This window comes from Somniosus microcephalus, chromosome 5 (assembly GCF_052327205.1).
Source record: "Somniosus microcephalus isolate GS21.2 chromosome 5, FLI_Smic_1.0, whole genome shotgun sequence".
NCBI classification, from domain to species: domain Eukaryota; kingdom Metazoa; phylum Chordata; class Chondrichthyes; order Squaliformes; family Somniosidae; genus Somniosus; species Somniosus microcephalus.
The window spans coordinates 19,624,717-19,647,650 of record NC_140991.1 but is presented as its reverse complement, the minus strand read 5'-3'; the positions used below and the strand labels follow the sequence as shown (position 1 = coordinate 19,647,650).

The 22,934-nt window shown below is 47.8% G+C and overlaps 1 protein-coding gene across 1 annotated transcript in view; it reads right to left on the bottom strand.

Moving 5' to 3' along the window:
* Positions 1-360: 360 nt before the first annotated feature.
* The window catches only part of ghrhrl (growth hormone releasing hormone receptor, like), a 98,637-nt gene continuing 76,063 nt past the window's right edge, over positions 361-22,934 (bottom strand). The window contains exons 12-14 of the mRNA XM_085987414.1: positions 14,615-14,656; positions 12,415-12,725; positions 361-1,168 (exon numbers count right to left, since the gene is read on the bottom strand). Coding sequence (XP_085843540.1) covers positions 12,627-12,725; positions 14,615-14,656 — 141 coding nt within the window. The 3' untranslated portion in view covers positions 361-1,168; positions 12,415-12,626. The remainder of the gene's footprint in view (positions 1,169-12,414; positions 12,726-14,614; positions 14,657-22,934) is intronic.

The following is a 22,934-nucleotide window of genomic DNA, read 5'->3' as shown; positions in this document are numbered from 1 at the left end:
GGGATTAATTGGACAGCTCTACCAAAGAGCCGGCACAGGCACGATGGGCCGAATGGCCTCCTCCTGTGCTGGATGATTCTATGATTCTATGTGTAGATGAGTTCCAGAAGATTCTATCTCATAGCGAAGCCTCTTATGCGGTAACTTTCTGGAAATCCAGGTCGACAACATCTACTGGGTATCCCTCATCCACTAACCTGGTGACTTCTTCAAAAAAGCACAATCACAATTTGTAAGACACGACCTTATTTTTCCGGATCGGCAGTCTGGTCAGATTTAAGGTACAGGCGGAGAACAGTTTTTTTTTTTTAAAAAGCGTTATGAAAGTTAGTCGAACAGTAATAAGTATTTCACGCTTACTTTCCAAAATATAAAGCAATTTTAATATTAATCCTTGTTGTGCGTACATTACCATACTTATTGGATAAATATCTTTGGGAAATGTGTTTGCTCCTGAGGGTCATTTTTATGATTATTTCGTCCCCCCTCCAAGCAGGGAATTTCGTCCGGGCTTCCCGCGAGTGGCTTGGAAACATGTCCTGGATTTTGCAGTGCGCAGTGGGCAAGGCACTCTGGTGGACGTAAAAGATCCCACGGCACTATTTTGAAGAAGAGCAGGGGGAGAGTTCTCCCCGGTGTCCTGGGGGCCAATATTTATCCCTCAACCAACATCGCTAAAAAAAAAACAGACGATCCGGTCATTATCACGTAGCTGTTTGTTGGATCTTGCTGTGCGCAGATTGGCTGCCCTCGTTTCCCTGCATCCCAATAGTGGCCGCACTCCCCCCCCAAAAAAAAACTTCATTGGCTTAAAGTGCTTTGGGAACGCGCTGAGGCTGTGAAAGGCGCTATATAAATGCAAGTTCTTTTCTTTCTAAGGCTCCCCAACGGGAGTGCCATTTGGTAAAAATGACAGAGTCAGAGTCACTGAATGGTGATTAATGTTCTTCCGTAAGTTCAGGGGAAAATATCATCAACCGGCCGGCTATTGACCACGTGCGCCGTCTCGTCAGGGAGAACACCGCGAGCTCGCGGAGGCGGGGTTTTTAAACTTTTCCACGTGCTCCCTGCTCATGAAGCTGCAGACGGTTGCTCCTCGCGGCTCTCAGCCTCGACAGTATGGGCCAGTCGCTTCACCCGCTTCCCATTCGGAGAGGGGGGCTTCCACCTACGTTAAAAGACAGCACAAGAGATTAGGATTAGAGAGAGTTTCCTGATTTCTGGGATGATTCCTGACTGATTCCTGGGATGGGGGGATTGTCCTATGAGTAGACTAGGCCTATCTTCTCTAGCGTTTAGAAGAATGAGAGGTGATCTCATTGAAATGTATAAAATTCTTACAGAGCTTGACAGGGTAGATGCAGGGAGGATGTTTCCCCTGGCTGGGGATTCTGGAACTAGGGGTCTCAGAATAAGGGGTCGGCCATTTAGGACTGAGATGAGGAGAAATTTCTTCACTCAGAGGGTGGTGAATCTTTGGAATTCTCTACCCCAGAGGGCTGTGGAGGCTCAGTCGTTGAGTATATTCAAGACAGAGATCGATAGATTTTTGGATATTAAGGGAATGCAGGGATATGGGGGTAGTGCAGGAAAGTGGAGATGAGGTAGAAGATCAGCCGTGATCTTATTGAATGGTGGAGCAGGCTCGAAGGGCCGAATATTTCTTATGTTCTTATGTTTTTATATTTCAGCAGTCACACTTTTAAGTTGGTACAAGGCCAGATCTAGGTTAGATGTCAGGAGGTGGTTCTTTACCCAGAGAATAGTGGACTTCTGGAACAGGCTGCCGGCTCGTGTGGCGGACGCTGTTTCGCTGAATCCCTTCAAGCGAGAGCTGGACCTGTTTCAGGCTGGGACGGAGATCAGCTCGTACAAGAGGTAGGTACTGCTGGGAATCATCAGGGACACAGTGATCTCGTGGACTAGTTTTAATTGCCCAAAGGGTGGGGTGGGGGCGGTGGGGGGGGGGGGGGGAGGTCAGAGAGGAATTTCACTGTTTTATTTTTCTCCCAAAATGGCCTAGGGATTTTATCTTTTTTTTTTGGCCTCTCCCAGGAGATCACATGGTTTTTGGGTGGGATGGGGAGTGTACATGTTGTGGTACACAAGGTATCGCAGTTGTGCGGGACAGGCTGCATGGACCAGAGGGACTTTTCCTGTCCATCATTGCTCGTATGTTCGTAAATTGCCTCACAGTTCAACATCTTTCAGGATATTAATCTATCATCTCAGCCGTGGCAGGTGAACAGTGCAGAGTTTTCAATAGATCAAGAAGGCGGCCCACCACCATCTTCTTAGGGGCAACTCGGGATGGGCAATAAATGCCAGCTTTGCCAGCGACACCCACGTCCCCAGAATGATTTTTTTTTTTAAAGTATCACAGCCTAATTATCACTTAATGCAGCAGGAGTAGGAGGAGATCTGAGAAGCATTGGAAAGCCAGTATTTATTGTCCATCCTGAGTTGTCCTGAAGGCATTAGGAGCCAACCACATAGTGTGGGACTAGAGTCACATGAAGGCCAGATCTGGTGGTGTCAGCCTTGCTTCAGCGAGTTGCACTCCCGCCTCTGATGTCAGAAGGTCATGGGTTCAAGCACCCACTCCAGGGACATGAGAGCGTGATCCAGACTGGCACACCCAGTGCAGTACTGAGGGAGTGCTGCACTGTCGGAGGTGCCGTCTTTTGGATGAGACGTTATACCGAGGCCCCGTCTGCCCTCTCAGGTGGATGTACAAGATCCCGTGACATTATTTTCGAAGAAGAGCAGAGGAGTTCTCCTCGGTGTCCTGGCCAATATTTATCCCTCAACCAACGTCACTGAAAAAGCAAATTATCTGGTCATTGTCACCTTGCTTTTTGTGGGACCTTGCTTTACGGAAATTGGCTGCCGTGTTTCCTATATTGTAAGATATGCACGCATAGAGGGCTGGATATTTCCAACCTCGGCAGGTCCGAGGCGGGCAACGTCCATGGCGCGTGGGGACCCTGCATCTGTCTGGATCGCAGCCTCCAAGGAGATTTTCCGTTGATAAGGCTTGTTAAGCCCGCCCTGCGAGGTTCCCAGCCAATTAATAGGAAGTGGGTCTGATGACATCACTTGATGTCGTGTCATCGGCCGGTTTCCTTAAAGGGGCTGTGTTCAAATTGATTTTGACATTTGAGCTGTCAATGTTCTACAGCATTGAGGTGCTGCAAACACTGACAAGCACTGCACAGAGGTGCACGGCTGCACCCAGGCTCTCCCATGACTCCCTCCATATGCTTATGGAGGGAGTCACAGCACGCAGGGAGGTCCTCTTTCCTTCCCATGGGCGGAAGACACCTCCCCAGGACACCAACGCAGCCTGGTTGCACATTGCACAGGAGGACACAAGCAGGGATGTGGTCAGGAGGAACAGGCTGCAGTGGGGCAAACCTTTCAATGATCCCAGTAGATCACGAAACGTTACTGCAAAGCCACACTCAACCTCATCCTGCTGTACCTCTCATCACATCCCCATCACCCTGCTTTTCCTACCCTACTCCTGCACATCCTTACTCACATCAACTTACCTTGCACCTCCACCCATCCCTCTCTCTCTACATTATCACATCCCCATCTCACTAGCCACTGCTCACACTCACCCTCATCCTAGTCCAATCATACCAAGTAACAACACACAAGGTTAGGCACTTGTGTGTTTTAACCAATGTTCATGTAAAGTTTCTGTTAATATGGTGTCAAACACTGAAATCTTTATTTTCAACACTTTGCATTCTTGGACAGATTTGTGTGCACCTTTGGAAGTGGCTTAGTGAGTTGCAGTGAATGGTGAGACATAACGGTACCCCCCGCAATGGCGATGAGTGTGAAAGGAATGGTTTGGGCATTGTAGGGATGCTTTATGGTGCTGCTGTGGGGTAGTGCCAACTGGCACATCATGTGGCAGCCAGGGTGTGCAGCGTCAAGTGAAATAAATCTGGCCGTGGTGAGGCCATCCCTGGTCTCCTGGCCAGCAATGTGGTCGGGTGCTGATGCCCTGTGTCCTGTGCAGCGTCAGGTGATTGCGCAGAAGGTTGGTGTTGGTGCTGCTGGTGTGCCTGGTGCTGCTGGTGTTGGGGTTGATCGTGGTGGGATTCTGAGGACCAAGGTGAGATTTTTTCAAGGGCAATGATGCTGATGGAATAGATGGCAGGTGAGGTTGAGATGACAGAAGTGATCTGTCAGTGCTGAGAGAGCTTGCTCCAAGGAGGTGGCACTGGATAGAGAGTTTGCTCCAAACACTTCGGGGAGGAGAAATTGGGTTGGTTTGCACCTCTTGTTAGTGCCCCCGGGGGGCGCTAACGGGGCACAAATCTCCGAGCGTCCAGGCGCGGTGCCGCTAATGCTACATGCGAAATTCAGCGGCGGCAGCAGCCGGCAGCACCCCGAGCCACTGCACGGCAGGCGATGACATCATCACCGTGCACAGCGCCTCGCCCGCAAACTTCTCTCGCGCCCCCTGGCCTATCGCTGGATGATACGTCTGACAGGGTCGGGGGGGGGGATGTTTTTTGCAGCGGCGACCACGCTACTTAAAGGGCAGGTGTCAGGCGGCCATTTAAATTTTGTACGACTGCCAGCATCTGCCTCCCCTTCCCCTTTTTTATGCGGGGGTAGCAGCCGCGGTCGCTCAGCCTGGCGCTCCTCATGAGCGCACAGCGCTAGGCCCCTCCCCTTCAATCAGGGGCGGAGGCCTGCGATGGCACGGCACTCCGTGCTGCCACGTGTGGTGCTGCTGCACATAGCCTCGTGAAATTCCATTGTAGCTCCCTAGGAAGGAGGTGGAGTATTTCCAGTAGCGCCCCGCTTCCTGCTTGGGGCGCTACCACTGAATTTACGCCCCGGCGACGCTAGCGCCCCAAAATGGTGGCGCTAGCACCCCAAAATGGGCACCGCCCAATTTTTCCCCCTTCAAACCTCCATGAAGCTGAAAAGTGTATTTCAAATCCTGAAGGCTCCAGCCTCTAAGATTGGAAATTGAACAGCTGCGAAATGGTAGCTTTTATACCACTTTTGTAGCTCTCAATTATTCCCAACAATGCAGAGTCATTGAGAACCCGACACACTTACCTGACCTGATCCCCGAGTGCCGGGAACCTCGTAAATGCATCTAAAAGTCATTCGGACCCGGTAAAATGCTGCTTAAATACCTTTAAGCAGCTTCTTAAGTATCTCAATTGCCTGACAAACCGTAGACAGAGCCCGCCCTTGAGAAATTAACAAAGAGGTGGGTTCAGAGCAGACTTCCGCCCCGCTGTCAATCACTGCCATCTTGACAGCGGACCCACCTCTGATCCCGCCCTCTGAGCACCGGCAAAATTCAGCTGTGGTTCAGTGGGTCACACTCTCTATGTGGGAGGGGCTAGAAGTGAGCAGATGCTGCTGGGTGCTTGACTACTGCAGAGAGTTGGAGTGAGTTTGTAAAATGTTGGTGGGGGGGGGGGTTCAGGTTTTAAGACACAGCCATAATACGGCTCGGCTTTCCCTAAAGAATCTGGTGTCCACGGGGGGAGAGGAGGCGGGAGCGGGGTGCGGGGTAAGTGTAAGTACTCCAAAGAAAGATGGGGAGTCAGGCATCTCTGGGAGCAGCTGATGATACTAAGATGGGAGGGAAAGTAGTGAGTGAGGAGGACATAAAAAACCTGCAAGGGGACATAGACAGGCTAAGTAAGTGGGCAGAGATTTGGCAGATGGAATACAATACTGGAAAGTGTGAGGTTATGCACTTTGGCAGGAAAAATCATAGAGCAAGTTATTATCTTAATGGCAAGAAACTGGAAAGTACTGAAGTACAAAGGGATCTGGGGGTCCTGGTGCACGAAACTCAAAAGGTTAGTATGCAGGTGCAGCAAGTGATTAAGAAGGCCAATGGAATGTTGGCTTTCATTGCTAGGGGGATAGAATATAAAAATAGGGAGGTATTGCTTCAGTTGTACAAGGTATTGGTGAGACCGCACCTGGAATACTGCGTACAGTTTTGGTGTCCATACTTAAGAAAGGACATACTTGCTCTCGAGTCAGTACAAAGAAGGTTCACTCGGTTAATCCCGGGGATGAGGGGATGGACATATGAGGAGAGGTTGAGTAGATTGGGACTCTACTCATTGGAGTTCAGAAGAATGAGAGGCGATCTTATTGAAACATATAAGATTGTGAAGGGGTTGGATCGGGTGGATGCGGGGAAGATGTTCCCGATGATGGGTGAAACTAGAACTAGGGGGCATAGTCTTAGAATAAGGGGCTGCTCTTTCAAAACTGAGATGAGGAGGAACTACTTCACTCAGAGGGTGGTAGGTCCATGGAATATGCTGCCCCAAAAAGCTGTAGAAGCTACATCATTACATAAATTTAAAACAGAAATAGACAGTTTCCTAGAAGTAAAGGGAATTAAGGGTTACGGGGAGCGGGCAGGAATTTGGACATGAGTCTAGGTTCGGATCGGTCATGGCCCTGTGGGTAGCGGAGCGGGCCCAGGGGCCGTGTAGCCTGATCCTGCTCCTATTTCGTGTGTCTAATTCTGTTAGATTCAGGAGATGGTTCTGTGATAGTAGATTGGCGGTTAGGATCAGATCAGCCATGATCTTATTGAATGGCGGAGCAGGCTCGAGGGGCCGATTGGCCTGCTTCTGCTCCTATTTCTTATGTTCTTATGGGAGCAGGAGGGGGCAAGACATGGAGAGGGTGCAAGAGACAGGAGCCTTAAACGGGCAGCAGGACGGGAGCAGGGAGACAAAGACTCCAGAAGGGAGATAGATAGGTGCAGACGCAGCATTGTCCCAGAGAGAGAAGAAACGGGGAGCAAGGGTCAGCGATGGAGATGAGGCTGAAGAGAGCGGCACTGTTGGAGAAACCGTGATAGCAAGAAGACTCTCTCAGGGAGATTATGTATCTGATGGGGAGCAGGGACGGGAGGTTACAGAAGTGCTCGAGAGTGAGGAGTCAGAGGGGGACAGAGACATGGAAGTGGGGGGTGGGGTGGCATCGTGTGGAAAGGGAAAGGTTAGTGAGGGGCAGAAGGAGGGAGAAGGGGCAGCTCCTCGGCCCAAACCTGATGTAAGGCAGAGGCTGAAACTGCAGGGAAGGTTCAAACAGGAGGTGAAAAAGAGCCGGAGGCTGCAGGAAAAAGCAACAGCTGCCCGAAAAGTTGAGAAGGAGCATGAGAGGAGGGAAGGGCCGGAGATTAAATGATGGGGGGATTATCAGGCATACTTCCCTTCTTCAGAGCCATGATTACATTGGTCTCGATTAATGTGAATGGACTGAGGGGTGAGAAGAAATTGCAGCAGTTGTTGCAGGGTTTTAAAGGCACGGACTTGTTGTGTCTGCAAGAAACCTTTTGGGATGAGGATGTTCTAGAGAGAGTTCAGAAGGTTTGGAAGGGAGAGGTGTTTGCAAGTTGTGCAAAAAATAACCGTAGAGGGGTGGCTGTTTTGGTGAGTCTGTCCATAAAAGAGAATGTTGCCTTGGTGGACAAGGACGCTGAGGGGAGATTTTTATGGCTAAAGGTAAAAATGGAGGAATTTAATTGCAATCTCTTTAATATCTATGCACCGAATGACCATTGCAAGCGTCGCGAGTTTTTTCGGTGGTTATTCACTGAAGTGGCAGAGGTGGAAAACCCTTGTATAGTGGGGGATTTTAATGTATTTTTTAATCTCAGATGGACATTTCAGCCCAGGTGACCTTTAAGGATGATAACTCCAGAGGGATGATTGTAAAAATGATGGCAAATTTAAATTTAAAGACTTATGGAGGGATTGGGACCCCATAAAAAGTGAGTTCTCCAGGAGAGGTTGGGTGGGTGATGTTTTAAAACAGAGCCAAATAGATTTTGTGTTAATGTGGGAAGGATTAAGTTCTGAGGTGATGGAGATTTATTATAAAAAAGTATTTTTTAGTGACCACTTGGCTTTGGTTCTTAGAATTAGGAACAGCAGAGTTAAGATCGGTTCAGGGGTGTGGATTTTAAACAATCAATACCTGAAGGAAATTGCTTATAAAGAAGGGATTATAAATATAATAAAGAATGCTCGGAAGGAACCTTTGTTCTTGAAAGAAGGAAGAGTTTGGTGGGACAATTTCAAATAAGAGGTAAAAGTTTTTTCGTTACGTTATGGGAAAGAGAGAGCAGCAGCTAACCGGCGTTGAGAAGGGAATATAAACAAAAGGTTTACGGATGTCTGTAAAGCAATTGATGGAGGGGATAAGGGAGCTGAGACTAAGTGGGTGGTTTTAAAGGAAGAGTGGGAACTATTGCAAGTGGAAAAATGCAAGGAGGCCATTCTCCAGGCAAAGGCTAGAGATGCATTGGAGGGCGAAAGATGCACTAGATATTTTCTAGAGCAAGAGAAGCTGCGACAGAGATTATCATTAATTGAAGAGTTGAAGGTTGGGGAGAAGATCATTCATGAAAGTGGGGAGATTTTGGAGGCAGCTAGTAGCTTTTATCAAGAGTTATATACAAAAGAAGACATTTCCAAATTGGTGATGAAGAAGGTTACTGCTTTTATTGAAGAGGGTTTAAAGGAGGATGAGAGAAGCATGTGTGACAAAGAAGTCGGATTAGCGGAAATAAAAGTAGCAATAAGTGGAATGAAGGGGGGTAAAAGCTCAGGGTCCAATGGACTAATGCAGAATTTTATGAAGAATTTTTAGAGATTTTAAGTCCATTGCTCTTAGAGGCTTTTAAGGAGATTAAAATTGAGGGAAGCCTGGCCCCATCTATGAGGAGAGGTGTCATAAGCTTAGCTTATAAAAATAAAGGGGATAGAAGGGATCTAAAGAATTAGAGGCCCATCACGTTATTAAATGTGGATGATAAGATCTTGGCGAGGGTTATGGCAAATCATATGAAGGAGGTGATGCCACAGATAGTTTTTCCCTCTCAGTCAAAAGGAGTCATAGGCCGGGACAGCGCAGACTCTGTTTTTTCAATCCAAGATGCGATAGAGCTCATGGAAAAGGGGGCTTATGTGTTACAGATGGATCAAGAGAAAGCCTTTGGTAGGGTGTCTCATGAGTTTTTATTGATGGTTTTGGAAGCATTTGGTTTCATTGAGTGGATAAGGATTTTTTATTCAAACATATTTAGCTGTGTTAAATGTAATGATTTTTCATCGAAGTATTTTCCGATACAGAGGTCAGTGAGACAGGTTTGTCCCCTGTCCTCATTGTTGTACACATTGGTAGCAGGACCATTAGGTTACATGATGCGAAAGAAACAAGGTGTAGTTGGGATTGTGGTACCCAGTTCCGGGCTGGTGACGGTGATACACCAATATGCAGATGACACAACCTTAACATTGAGAAATGGGGAGTCAGTGAGGAAAGCTATGGACGTAGTGGAGGAATATTGTAGAGCTTCAGGAGCCAGAGTGAATTATAGTAAGTCCCAATGCCTGGTTGCAGGAAGGGGTAGGGGGAAATGGTTGGGGGAAAGTCCCTTTAAGGTTGTGGAGGTTTTGGAAGTTCTGGGGGTGCATATGGGGTGCAAGAAAGACAGGGATGAAGTGGATCAATTAAATTGGGAACCGAAGGTTATGAAAATTAAAAAGATTTTGGGAAGATGGGAAAGAAGGTGGTTGAAAGTGCAAGGAAGAGCGACAGTGGTGTCTGCTCTCCTGCTATCTAAGCTATGGTACTTATTGACGGTGGAGAATATTCCTGAGTGGGCGGAAAAGTCCATCCGAGAGGCTTGTGTGAGGTTTATATGGGAAGGGAAACCAGCCTTGGTGGCTTACAATACCATCATTGGACGGAGAAATCAGGGAGGATTCAATTTCCCAGATATTGATTTGAAGAAAAAACCCTTTAGAATCAAATGGGTGAAGAGATTTCCTCAGGAGTCAAATACAAGTTTTTGGAAGAGTTGTTCTGAGCATTTTTTTAAACGAAGTGCGTTAGGAGGGATGGGGATATTGTATATGGAATACAATAATATGTTTTTGAAATCGATTAAACTTCTCCCTAGGTTTTATAAGGGGGTTGTAGAGACTTGCGCCCAATTTTTAAAAAGTGTGCAGTTTATGCCCAAGGGGGCTGAGGAATTTTTAGAACAGCCCTTATTTTTGAACAGGTGGGTCAACATTGAAGGAGAGGTTTTATTTAATCAAGCTTTTATAAAAGCTGGTATTATATGTGTGAAAGATGTATTATACGAGGTCATTCCAGGTTGGTTGCCGGAAGCGATAGTGAGGGACATAGTGTGGGAGGAGGATCAGGAGGTAGAGGAAAAAGCAATAGGGATCATGTATAAGAAGGTTGTGAGGGCAATGCCACAGGATTGGATGGAAGAAATAAATGCGCAAATCTCCAAAGGAAATAAAATGCGTCCTGCTTTTCCAAGCTTTCTGCTGGAGAAAGGGGGGAGAGTTGGTCCAATTTGACAACTGTAATACTCGAGATTTCTATGAGGTATTCAGAGAATGGAGATTCAAGACACCTGCTGGTCAGGAGTTTTGGCGGAGTATATACCCACAGCTGGACTCCAACAGGATTTGGAAGGGAATGTGGGCAAATTTAAGGGGGCTAAATTCGGTTGATTTGCGCCTCCCATTAGGAGTTAAGAGGGTGTTAACGGGGCGCAAATCAACTAGCGCTGCTAATGCCTCCCCCAAAATTCAGCGGGAGGTTAGCGGTGGCGCTTAGCGCCGCGCCGCCGGCGATGGCATCATTGTCGTGCGCCGTGCCCCGGCTGTAATATTGGGTGGCGCCCCCCCGACTTACCGCCGAACACTATATCCGCCAGGGTCAGGGGGGCCTACCTGCGGCTGGGGCGGCGCTAGTTAAAGGGGAGGAGGCGGGCGGCCATTTTAGTTGCTGGCCGCCTGCCAGCACCTGCCCCCGTTGCTGTCCCTGTGAAACCCCCCCTCGTTTGTCGGCAATCCCGATCCCTGGTGGCCCAGCTGGACGCCGGGACGCGCTGCGCCAGGCCCCTCCCCTTTATTAAGGGGAAGAAGGCCTGCAGTACCGCGGCACATCGCGCCGCTATATTGGCTCGCAGCGCCCCAAGAGGGGCGCGGGGCGCTTCCAGTAGCGCCCCTCCTCCCTCTCGGGGCGCTACCTGGGAAAATCGGCCGCGGGGGTGCTAACTTTTTCGGGGTGCTAACATTAGCGCCCAGGCGAAGGGGCGCTACCCAATTTTTACCCCTAAATGCCCAGAGCGGATTGAACTGGATTTCAAATTGGCTCATAAACGGATTTTTACCATGATGGTCTTGTGTAAGATTGGGTGCGTGGAGGGGGCAACTTGCCCAGTGTGTGGGACACGGGATGAGACTCTGTCCCATTTACTGGTATTATGTCTGCAGTTAAATCATTTTAAGCACGATGTGAGACAGTTGTGTGAGATTTTTTTGCTGGGTGGGGACCGAAGAGCGAGAATGGGAATCCCGTGGGACTCAATTTTGAGATGGGGATTGCAGGAGAGTCTGCCCGAGTCTAGCGGAGCGGCAATTAATTTAATGTTCAGTTTGGCTAGATTCGTGATTGGGCAAAGAAGGAATGCTCTGTTTTTAAGGGGAGGAGAATCAATCTAAAAGAGTATTTTTAATATAAGCTGAAAGATCATTATAAGGCTCTGTGGATGTTTCATTCAGAAAGGAATTTAAAGATAGTATTTTATGATCAATTTTTAAAGTACAATAGATTAGTATATGTTACAGGAAACTTCAGGTTTTGATGTTAATATATGGTGGAGCAATGGCTGTGCAGAGCGGCGGGATGGATTTGTATGATACAATGGAATGATCACGATGTTGTCAATGTTTTTAATGTTCAATAAATAATATATTTTTTAAAAGTTGGTAGCACACTCGCCTCTGAGTGAGAAGGTTGTGGGTTCAAATCCCACTCCAGGGACTTGAGCACAAAAATCTAGGCTGACATTCCAGTGCGGTACTGAGGGAGCGCTGCACTGTCGGAGGTACCGTCTTTCAGATGAGACATTAAACCGAGGCCCCGTCTGCTCTCTCAGGTGGACGTAAAAGATCCCATGGCACTATTTCGAAGAAGAGCAAGGGAGTTATCCCCGGTGTCCTGGCTAATATTTATCCCTCAATCAACATAACAAAAACAGATTATCTGGTCATTATCATAGTGCTGTTTGTGTGGGAGCTTGCTGTGCGCAGATTGGTTGCCGTGTTTCCCACATTACAACAGTGACTACACTCCAAAAAGTACTTCATTGGCTGTAAAGCGCTTTGAAACGTCCGGTAGTCGTGAAAGGCGCCATATAAATGCAAGTCTTTCTTTTTCTTTTCGCATATGCACACGCACCAGTCAATACATTTACCCAGGGTCAATGGGGCATTATCAATATTGATACCCCCATATCAAACTGTATCTGCTGCGCTACCAGACGTGCAGACTTCAGACCAACATTTCGCTCACCGTGTGTGTTGTAAGATCCTTCCGGATTGTCCAACGGCGTTCAAAGTAAAAAAAAAAAAAATTCCTGTGAGATTTCAGAGGCTTTTCTTGAAACCAAAGTGATGTGAGGTAGGGGGTGGGGGGCAGAGTTCTTCAGCAGTGAAAGGGGGAAGGGAAGAGGAGGGTTAGCGATTGGGGTCGGCAGTGCTTCTCGTTTTCCTTTGACCAGGGGTTCAACAAGAGGTGTCCTGCTGGCTCTTCCCCATGACTGGCACGGCTCCATAACTGTCCAACTGCCTCCTCAGCCACCTTCTATGTATTTCAGTCTGTACCTATTGGGAGACGAGCAGAGCGTTCTTTTAATGTCCCCATAGAAACATAGAAGATAGGAGCAGGAGTAGGCCATTCGGCCCCTCGAGCCTGCTCCACCATTCAATGCGATCATGGCTGATCATCCAAATTCAGTACCCTGTCCCTGCTTTCTCCCCATATCCCTTGATCCCTTTAGCCTTAAGAAATATATCCAACTCCTTCTTGAATATATTTAATGAATTGGCCTCAACTGCCTTCTGTGGTAGAGAATTCCACAGGTTCACCACTCACTGGGTCTAGAAATTCCTCTTCATTTCTGTCCTAAATGGCTTACCCCTTATCCTTAGACTGTGACCCCTGGTTCTGTACTCCCCGACCATCGGGAACATCCTTCCTGCATCTAGTCTGTCCAGTCCTGACAGAATTTTATAAGTTTCAATAAGATCCCCTCTCATTCTTCTAAACTCCAGCGAGTACAAGCCCAATCGACCCAATCTCTCCTCATACATCATTCCTGCCATCCCAGGTATCAGCCTGGTGAATCTTCGCTGCACTCCTTCCATGGCAAGAACATCCTTCCTCAGATGAGGCGACCAAAACTGCACACAATACTCAAGGTGTGGTCTTACCAAGGCCCTGTACAACTGCAGCAAGACATCCTTGTCCCTGTACTTAAACCCTCTCGCTACGAAGGCCAACATACTATTTGCCTTCTTAACTGCCTGCTACACCTGCATGCTTACCTTCAGCATGTACTAATAGCATTACAGGATCATTGTGAGCAACCAATGGTAGTTCGCTCTGATATATATTTTTATAGATTCTTTTTCTCCACTTCTCTCCATTTCAACACATCCACTTAGTGGAGACACTAGAAAAACTAGAATTGATCTCCTTCGAGCAGAGAAGTTTAAGTGGGAGATTTACATAGAATTTACAGCACAGAAACAGGCCATTCAGCCCAACTGGTCCGTGCCGGTGTTTATGCTCCACACGAGCCTCCTCCCACCTCTCTTCATCTCACCCCGTCAACATAGCCTTCTATTCCTTTCTCCCTCCTGTACTTATCTAGCTTCCCCTTAAATGCATCTACGCTATCCGCCTCAACCACTCCCTGTGGTAGCAAGTTCCACATTCTCACCACTCTCTGGGTCAAGAAGTTTCTCCTGAATTCCTGATTGGATTTATTAGTGACTATCTTACATTTATGGCCCCTAGTTCTGGTCTCCCCCCACAAGTTTGAACATCTTCTCTACGTTTACCCTATCAAGCCCCTTTATAAATTGTAAAGATCTCTATCAGGTCCCCCCTCAGTCTTCTCTTTACTAAAGAAAAGAGCCCCAGCCTCTTCAATCTTTCCAGATAGGAAACCTCTCTGTTTAAAGTTATGAGGCAGTTTTGATAGAGTAGATAGGGAGAAACTGTTTCCATCGGTAAGAGGGTCGGTAACCAGAGGACACAGATTTAAGATAATCGGTGAAACAACCAGGGGGCAGATGAGGACAATGTTTTTTTACGCAGCCAGTTGTTATGAGCTGGAATGCGCTGCCTGAAAGGGCAGTGGAAGCAGAGTCAATAGAACAAATAGTAACCAAATTCAGTACCCTGTCCCTGCTTTCTCCCCATATCCCTTGATCCTCTTAGCCTTAAGAAATATATCTAACTCCTTCTTGAATATATTTAATGAATTGGCCTCAACTGCCTTGTGTGGTAGAGAATTCCACAGTTTCACCACTCTCTGGGTGAAGAAATTCCTCCTCATCTCAGTCCTAAATGGCTTATCCCTTATTCTTAGACTGTGACCCCTGGTTCTGGACTCCCCGGCCATCGGGAACATCCTTCCTGCATCTAGTCTGTCTAGTCCTGTTAGAATTTTATAAGTTTCAATGAGATTAAAGCTTTCACTTACTTCCTGATTCAGAAAGCAATACAGCACCCCCACGATACAACCCTGCAAAGGAAGAGAGAGAGAGAGAGAGAGGGGGAGATCAGTAATAACGTGCTTGGGTAAACATTTACCTCTTTCATTTTGTCACGGGTGAAGAAAGCCATCGGGCCTAGCTCGTAGGCTTATTACTCCAGCGCCCTGACTCACTCACTCAGCCTGGCACCAGCTGTATCTGAGTCCATGAAGCCTGTGCCTCTTCTACCCAGCCTGGCAGAGTATTTCAGACACTTTAGGAAGGGCATCAAGGCCTTGGAGAGGGCGCAGGCAAGGTTACCAACTCTGGTTGGACGTACTCCTGGAGCTTTCGCCGCATGACCTCTGGCCTCCAACCACCCCACCCAGGTCAATCATAGAGTCATAGAGTTATACAGCACGGATAGAGGCCCTTCGGCCCATCGTGTCCGCGCCGGCCATCAAGCCCTGTCTGATCTAATCCCATATTCCAGCATTTGGTCCGTAGCCTTGTATGCTATGGCATTTCAAGTGCTCATCCAAATGCTTCTTAAATGTTGTGAGGGTTCCTGCCTCCACAACCCTTTCAGGCAGTGAGTTCCAGACTCCAACCACCCTCTGGGTGAAAAAGAGAGGCGAGGCCAGAGACCAGTCGGGACCAGCGGGAGCAGCGAGGAGGAGCTCGGGAGAAAACCCGGCGACCAGCGAGGCCCGAGACCAGTCGGGAGCAGTGTGGTGAGACCGGTATAAAAACCGGAGAGAGGCGAGGCACACCAACTCAGCAGCGGGGAGAGAGGTAAAAAGTAATGTGTGTGACGTCACCAGGGAGCAGGTAGGTGATTGGTTGGTGAGTATTTCTCTTTTTTCAATACAAGCTTGAATTCTGTGGTGTTAAATTTCTGTGGTGTAGTGGGGATAGTTGGTAAATAAAGCGCCCTAGAGCATACCTGTAACTGGGGTATTGAATAAATTTTTAAAGAAATTAAAGGGGTAAGTCATGGCAGGAGAGTTCAGACCCGTGCTCTGCTCCTCCTGCTCTATGTGGGAAGTCAGGGATGCTGCCAGTGTCCCTGATGACCATGTGTGCAGGAAATGCATCCAGCTGCAGCTACTTGTAGACCGCATTGCGGCGCTCGAGCTGCGGGTGGATGAATTTTGGAGCATGCGCGATGCTGAAAGGCTCGTGGATAACACGTTTAGCGAGTTGTGCACGCCTCAGGGTAGGGCAGCACAGGGGGTGACCATCAGGCGGAGCAACAAAGGCAGGCAGGTAGTGCAGGGAACCCCTGCGGACATCCCCCTTTCAAACAAGTATACCGCTTTGGATACTGTTGAGGGGGATGACTCACCAGGGGAAGGCAGCAGCGGCCAACTTCCTGGCACTGGGGGTGCTCCTGCTGCCCAGGAAGGGGGGAAAAAGAGTGGGAGAGCAATAGTGGTAGGGGATTCTATAGTAAGGGGAACAGATAGGCGTTTCTGTGGCCGTAGACGTGAATCCAGGATGGTTTGTTGCCTCCCTGGTGCCAGGGTCAAGGATGTCACTGAGCGGCTGCAGGGCATTCTGGAGGGGGAGGGAGAACAGCCAGTGGTCGTGGTCCACATTGGTACCAACGACATAGGTAAAAAGAGGGATGAGGTCCTGCAGCAAGAATTTAGGGAGCTAGGTGAAGGATTAAGGAGCAGGACCTCAAAGGTTGTAATCTCTGGATTACTCCCGGTGCCACGTGCTAGTAAGTATAGGAATAGGAAGATAGAACAGATGAATGCGTGGCTAAAGGGATGGTGCAAGGGGGAGGGCTTTAGTTTCCTGGATCACTGGGTCTGCTTCTGGGAAAGGTGGGACTTGTACAAGTCGGACGGTTTACACCTGAACCAGGGGGGAACCAATATCCTTGCGGGGAGGTTTGCTAGCACTGCTGGGGAGGGTTTAAACTAACTTGGCAGGGGGTTGGGGTACAGAGTGGAGCTATAGTAGGGGGTGATTTACGGCCAAATACAGAGGGAAAAACAAGTCAGCTGGGAAGGCAGAGCAAATATGTGAAGGCAAAAGAGAATATGGCAGGGCTGGAAGGCATTTATTTTAATGCAAGGAGTCTTGCAAATAAGGTGGATGAACTGAAGTTGTTGTTGAACACATGGGAGTACGATATTGTTGCTATCACGGAGACATGGTTGAGGGAGGGTCAGGACTGGCAGCTCAATATTCCGGGGTATAGAATCTTCAGGCGAGACAGAGGGGGGTGTAAAAGGGGAGGGGGTGTTGCAATATTAATTAAGGAGTCAATTACTGCTGTAAGGAGGGATGATATATTAGCGGGTTCCTCTAATGAGGCCATATGGGTAGAACTTAAAAACAAAAAGGGGGCAAGCACTTTGCTGGGAGTGTACTATAGGCCCCCAAACAGTCAGGGGGAGATAGAGGAACAGATATGTAGGCAAATCTCCGAGAAGTGCGAAAATAATAGGGTAATAATAGTGGGGGATTTCAACTTCCCCAATATAAATTGGGACAGTCAAGAGTGTGAAAGGCTTAGAGGGTGCAGAATTCTTAAAGTGCATCCAGGAGAGCTTTTTGAGCCAACATGTAGAAAGTCCTACAAGAGAGGGGGCGGTACTGGACCTAATTCTGGGGAATGTAGCCGGGCAAGTGGTGGAAGTGTCAGTAGGAGAGCATTTTGGCGACAGTGACCATAATTCGGTGAGATTTAAGGTGGTCATGGAAAAAGACAAAGACGGCCCGGAAATAAGGGTTCTAAATTGGGGGAAGGCCGATTTTAATATGATAAGGCAGGATCTGGCCAAAGTGGACTGGGAGCAGCTGCTTATAGGAAAATCCACATCAAAACAGTGGGAGACTTTCAGAAGGGAAATAGAGAGAGTACAACGCCAACATGTTCCTGTAAAGGTCAAGGGTGGGACCAACAAGCAAAGGGAACCTTGGATGACAAGGGAGATACAAAAATGCATTAGAAATAAGAGGGGGGCTTTTGGCAGTTACAAAAGACTAAAGACAGAAGAAGCCCTAGAGGAGTATAAAAAGTGCAGGGGCATACTTAAAAAAGAAATTAGGAGGGCGAGGAGGGGCCATGAAATAACACTGGCGAGCAAAATAAAGGAAAATCCTAAGATGTTTTATAAGTATATTAAGGGCAAGAGGATAACCAGGGAAAGGGTAGGGCCCATTAGGGACCAAAGTGGCAATCTGTGTGTAGAGCCAGAGGATGTAGGCGGGGTTTTAAATGAATTTTTTGCATCTGTGTTCACTATGGAGAAAGACGATGCAGACATAGAAATCGGGCAAGGGGACTGTGACATACTTGAACATATTAGCATCGAGAGGGAGGAGGTGCTAGCGGTTTTAGCGGGCCAAAAAGTGGATAAATCCCCAGGCCCGGACGAGATGTATCCCAGGCTGCTGTGGGAGGCAAGGGAGGAGATTGCAGGGGCTCTGACACTAATTTTCAGAACCTCTCTGGCCACAGGGGATGTACCAGAGGACTGGAGAACAGCTAACGTAGTACCATTATTCAAGAAGGGTAGCAGGGATAAACCAGGGAATTACAGGCCAGTGAGTCTAACATCTGTGGTGGGGAAATTATTGGAAAAAATTCTGAGGGACAAAATTAATCTCCACTTGGAGAGGCAAGGATTAATCGGGGATAGTCAGCATGGCTTTGTTAAGGGTAAATCATGTCTAACAAATCTGATCGAATTTTTCGAGGGGGTGACTAGTGGGGTGGATGAGGGAAATGCTGTGGATGTGGTGTACATGGACTTCAGTAAAGCTTTTGACAAAGTCCCGCATAGGAGACTGGTCAAGAAGGTAAGAGCCCATGGGATCCAGGGTGCCTTGGCGCGTTGGATCCTAAACTGGCTGAGTGGCAGGAGGCAGAGGGTGATGGTCGAAGGTTGCTTTTGTGACTGGAAGCCTGTGTCCAGTGGGGTACCTCAGGGATCGGTGCTGGGTCCCTTATTGTTTGTGATCTACATAAATGATTTGGATGAAAATGTAAAAGGTATGATCAGCAAGTTCGCAGATGACACGAAAATTGGTGGGGTGGTAAATTGCGAGGAGGAAAGCCTCCGGCTACAGGACGATATAAACGGGTTGGTCAGATGGGCGGAAAAGTGGCAAATGGAATTTAACCCTGAAAAGTGCGAGGTGATGCATTTTGGACGGACAAATAAGGCAAGGGAATACACAATGAGTGGTAGGACCCTAGGAAGTACAGAGGGTCAGAGGGACCTTGGTGTACATGTACATAGATCCCTGAAGGCAGCGGAGCAGGTAGATAAGGTGGTTAAAAAGGCATATGGGATACTTGCCTTCATTAGCCGAGGCATAGAATATAAGAGCAGGGAGGTTATGATGGAGCTGTACAAAACGCTGGTGAGGCCACAGCTGGAGTACTGTGTGCAGTTCTGGTCGCCTCACTATAGGAAGGATGTGATTGCTTTGGAGAGGGTGCAGAGAAGATTCACCAGGATGTTACCTGGGATGGAGCGCCTCAGCTATGAAGAGAGGCTGGACAGGCTGGAGTTGTTTTCCTTGGAGCAGAGAAGGCTGAGGGGGGACCTGATTGAGGTGTACAAAATAATGAGGGGCATAGATAGGGTAGATAAAGAGGAACTTTTCCCCTTAGTGGGGGGGTCAATAACAAGGGGGCATAGATTCAGGGTAAGGGGCAGGAGATTTAGAGGGGATTTGAGGAGGAACTTTTTCACCCAGAGGGTGGTTGGAATGTGGAACTCAATGCCTAAAAGGGTGGTGGAGGCAGGAACCCTCACATCATTCAAGAAGCATTTGGATGAGCACTTGAAATGCCATTGCATACAAGGCTATGGACCAAATGCTGGAAAATGGGATTAGACTGGACAGGGATGGATGGGCGGCGCAGACACGATGGGCCGAAGGGCCTCTTTCTGTGCTGTAAAACTCTATGACTCTATGACTCTATGACTCTATGAAATCCCCTCTAAACCTCCCGCCCTTTACCTTGAATCTATGCCCCCTAGCTATTGACCCCTCTACTAAGGGAAAAAGCTCCTCAGCATCCATCCTATCTATGCCCCTCATAATTTTGTACACCTCAATCATGTCCCCCCTCAGCCTCCTCTGCTCCAAGGAAAACAAACCCAATCTGCCCAGTCTTTCTTCATAGCTGAAGCGCTCCAGCCCTGGTAACATCCTGGTGAACCTCCTCTGCACCCTCTCCAACGCCATCACATCCTTCCTGTAGTGTGGCGACCAGAACTGCACACAGTATTCCAGCTGTGGCCTAACCAGTGTTTTATACAGTTCCATCATAACCTCCTTGCTCTTATATTCAATGCCTCGGCTAATGAAGGCAAGTATCCCATATGCCTTTTTTAACCACCTTATCCACCTGTTCCGCCGCCTTCAGGGATCTGTGTACTTGCACACCCAGATCCCTCTGACCCTCCGTCTTGCCTAGGGTCTTGCCATTCATTGTGTATTCCCTTGCCTTGTTAGTCCCCCCAAAGTGCATCACCTCGCACTTTTCCGGGTTAAATTCCATTTGCCACTGTTCCGCCCATCTGACCAACCCATCTATATCGTCCTGCAGACTGAGGCTACCCTCCTCGCTATTTACCACCCTACCAATTTTTGTATCATCCGCGAACTTACTGATCATACCTTTTACATTCATATCCAAGTCATTAATGTAGACCACAAATAGCAAGGGACCCAGCACCGATCCCTGTGGTACCCCACTGGCCACAGGCTTCCAGTCACAAAAACAACCTTCGACCATCACCCTCTGCCTTCTGTCACTAAGCCAGTTTTTTATCCAATGTGCCAAGGCACCCTGGATTCCATGGGCTCTTACCTTCTTGACCAGTCTCCTGTGCGGGACTTTATCGAAGGCCTTACTGAAATCCATATATACCACATCCACTGCGTTACCCTCATCCACACACCTAGTCACCCCCTCAAAAAATTCAATCAAATTAGTCAGACATGATCTTCCCTTAACAAAGCCATGTTGACTATCCCTGATTAATCCTTGCCTCTCCAAGTGGAGACAAATTTTGTCCCTCAGAATTTTTTCCAATAATTTTCCTACCACTGATGTTAGGCTCACTGGCCTGTAGTTCCCCGGTTTTTCCCTACTTCCCTTCTTGAATAATGGTACTACATTAGCGGTTCTCCAGTCCTCTGGCACATCCCCTGTGGCCAGAGAGGTCCTGAATATATGTGTTAGAGCCCCCGCAATCTCTTCCTTTGCCTCACACAGCAGCCTGGGATACATTTCATCCGGGCCTGGGGATTTATCCATTTTTAGGCCAGCTAAAACCGCCAATACCTCCTCCCTCTCGATGTGAATATGTTCGAGCATATCACAGTCCCCCCGCCCTATTTCTATGTCTACATCTCCGGGAGGTGAAGTCTTCAGCAGCTGCATGTTTAAAAAGCAGTCGCAAGGCCAGCTTTTAAAAAGGTAAGTGGTGAATTAAGTAAAATGAAAACATTTTTTCCACAGGTTTAATGGCCCAGTAATTCGGGTCCCAACGCGTGAGTACGGACGGGGTACTCACACGTGGGCCCGATGGAAGTGCCGGTTATCAGCATGCACAGCGCATGCGCGGAAAACCGGCATTTCCTTTCCTCTGAACTAAGGGGTTCAGAGGTCGAACGCGTGCGCGCAGGAGTCTGCACGTGCGCGCTGAAATTCCTTCTTTTTTTAAGCTTTGCCCGTGCGCGAAGACCTCCGGTTTTTACGCGTGAAAAAAGCAGACGTAAGGACTTAGTTTTAAAAGGTAAGTGGTCTATTAATTAAAGTTAGAATTGTTTTTCCATAGGGTTTATTATTTTTAAAGAATTTACAGTAAGGTAAGTGTATTTTTAGACCCGATTTGTTAAAAAATTATTTTTTTCAAAAATTTGAATAATTGTTTAAAATAGTTTTTTACAGTTATTAATAGTTCTTTTAATTAGTGGGATTTTTTTAAACTTTTATTTGAAGTTTAAGTACTGTTTTGGGCGCCCGGAGTTTTCATGAGTTTGACAGTTCTTACTATCAAACTCATGAATGAACTTTTGCAACCTCCGATTGGTTGCCCAGTGCTCACGTGATCCCAGCCGGCTCATCGCACTAACTACGCCGCTGGATCACGCAAGCACAGCGCGCCGGGAGCTGAACCGGGCCACTGACAGGAAATCCACGCAGAGCCAGGCTTCAACTGTCAGCGCGCTATGTAAGTGTAGGTCCGAGGCTTGCACCCACGGGAAGCCCCCGACACCAATTTCTGGGCCATTATTTTTAAATACTTTAAAGAAAGATAAGTTTATTTTTAGCCCTGTTAAAAACTGTAATTAATTTTTTCAAAAGTTTAAATTATTGTTTAAAATAGTTAATTTATGTAATTTATAGTTATTTTTAAAATGTGATGTTTTTAAAAAATTTATTTGAAGTTTTAGTTATGTTTTGGGGCCGATCTGACCTGTCAAATCTATGAATGGAGATTCCCTGCTCCGATTGGCTCCCCATGGCCCACGTGATCCCAGGGGACGCTTCGAACTAACTGCGCCCCGGGGATACGCAAGCACTGCGCGCCGGCAGCTGGAGGAGGCTCAGGATCGGAATCCCAAGCGGCCCCACAGCACAACGGCCGGCGCGCTAGATAAGTGCAGGTCAGGGGCTTGCACCCGTGGGAAGCCTCCGACCCGAATTTCTGGCCCATTAATAAACAGAAGTGTTAGAAGTAAATAAAAATACACACATCTCTTTTCAATGCCCCTGTGATTTCTCTCCCGGGTGTTGCTCACTGCAGTGCCCAGGAGATTAATCTTCAATACTTGGAGACTCCGGGACAGTCCTGGAGGGTTGCCAACCCCTTAGGTGCAGCACAGATTTACACAGAGTGGGTGCCAGGGATGAGGGACTTCAGCTATGTGGAGAGACTGGAAAAGCTGTGGTCATTCGCGAGAAGGTTAAGGGGAGATTTAAAAGAGATGTTCACAATTATGAGGAGTTTTGATAGAGTAGATGGGGAGAAACTGTTTCCACTGGCAGGAGGGCCGGTAACCAGAGGACAACAGATTTAAGGTAATTATCAAAAGAACCAGAGGGGGGATGAGGATAATTATTTACACAACGAGTTGTTATGATCTGGAATGCTCTGCTTGAAAGAGCAGGTTCAATAGTAACTTTCAAAAGGGAATTGCATAAAGAATTGAAAAGGAAAAATGTGCAGGGCTGTGGGGAAAGAGCAGGGGAGTGGGACTGATTGGGTCGCGTATTCAAAGAGCCGACACAGGCATGATGGGCCAAATGGCCTCCTCCTGTGCTGTAAGCTTCGAAGA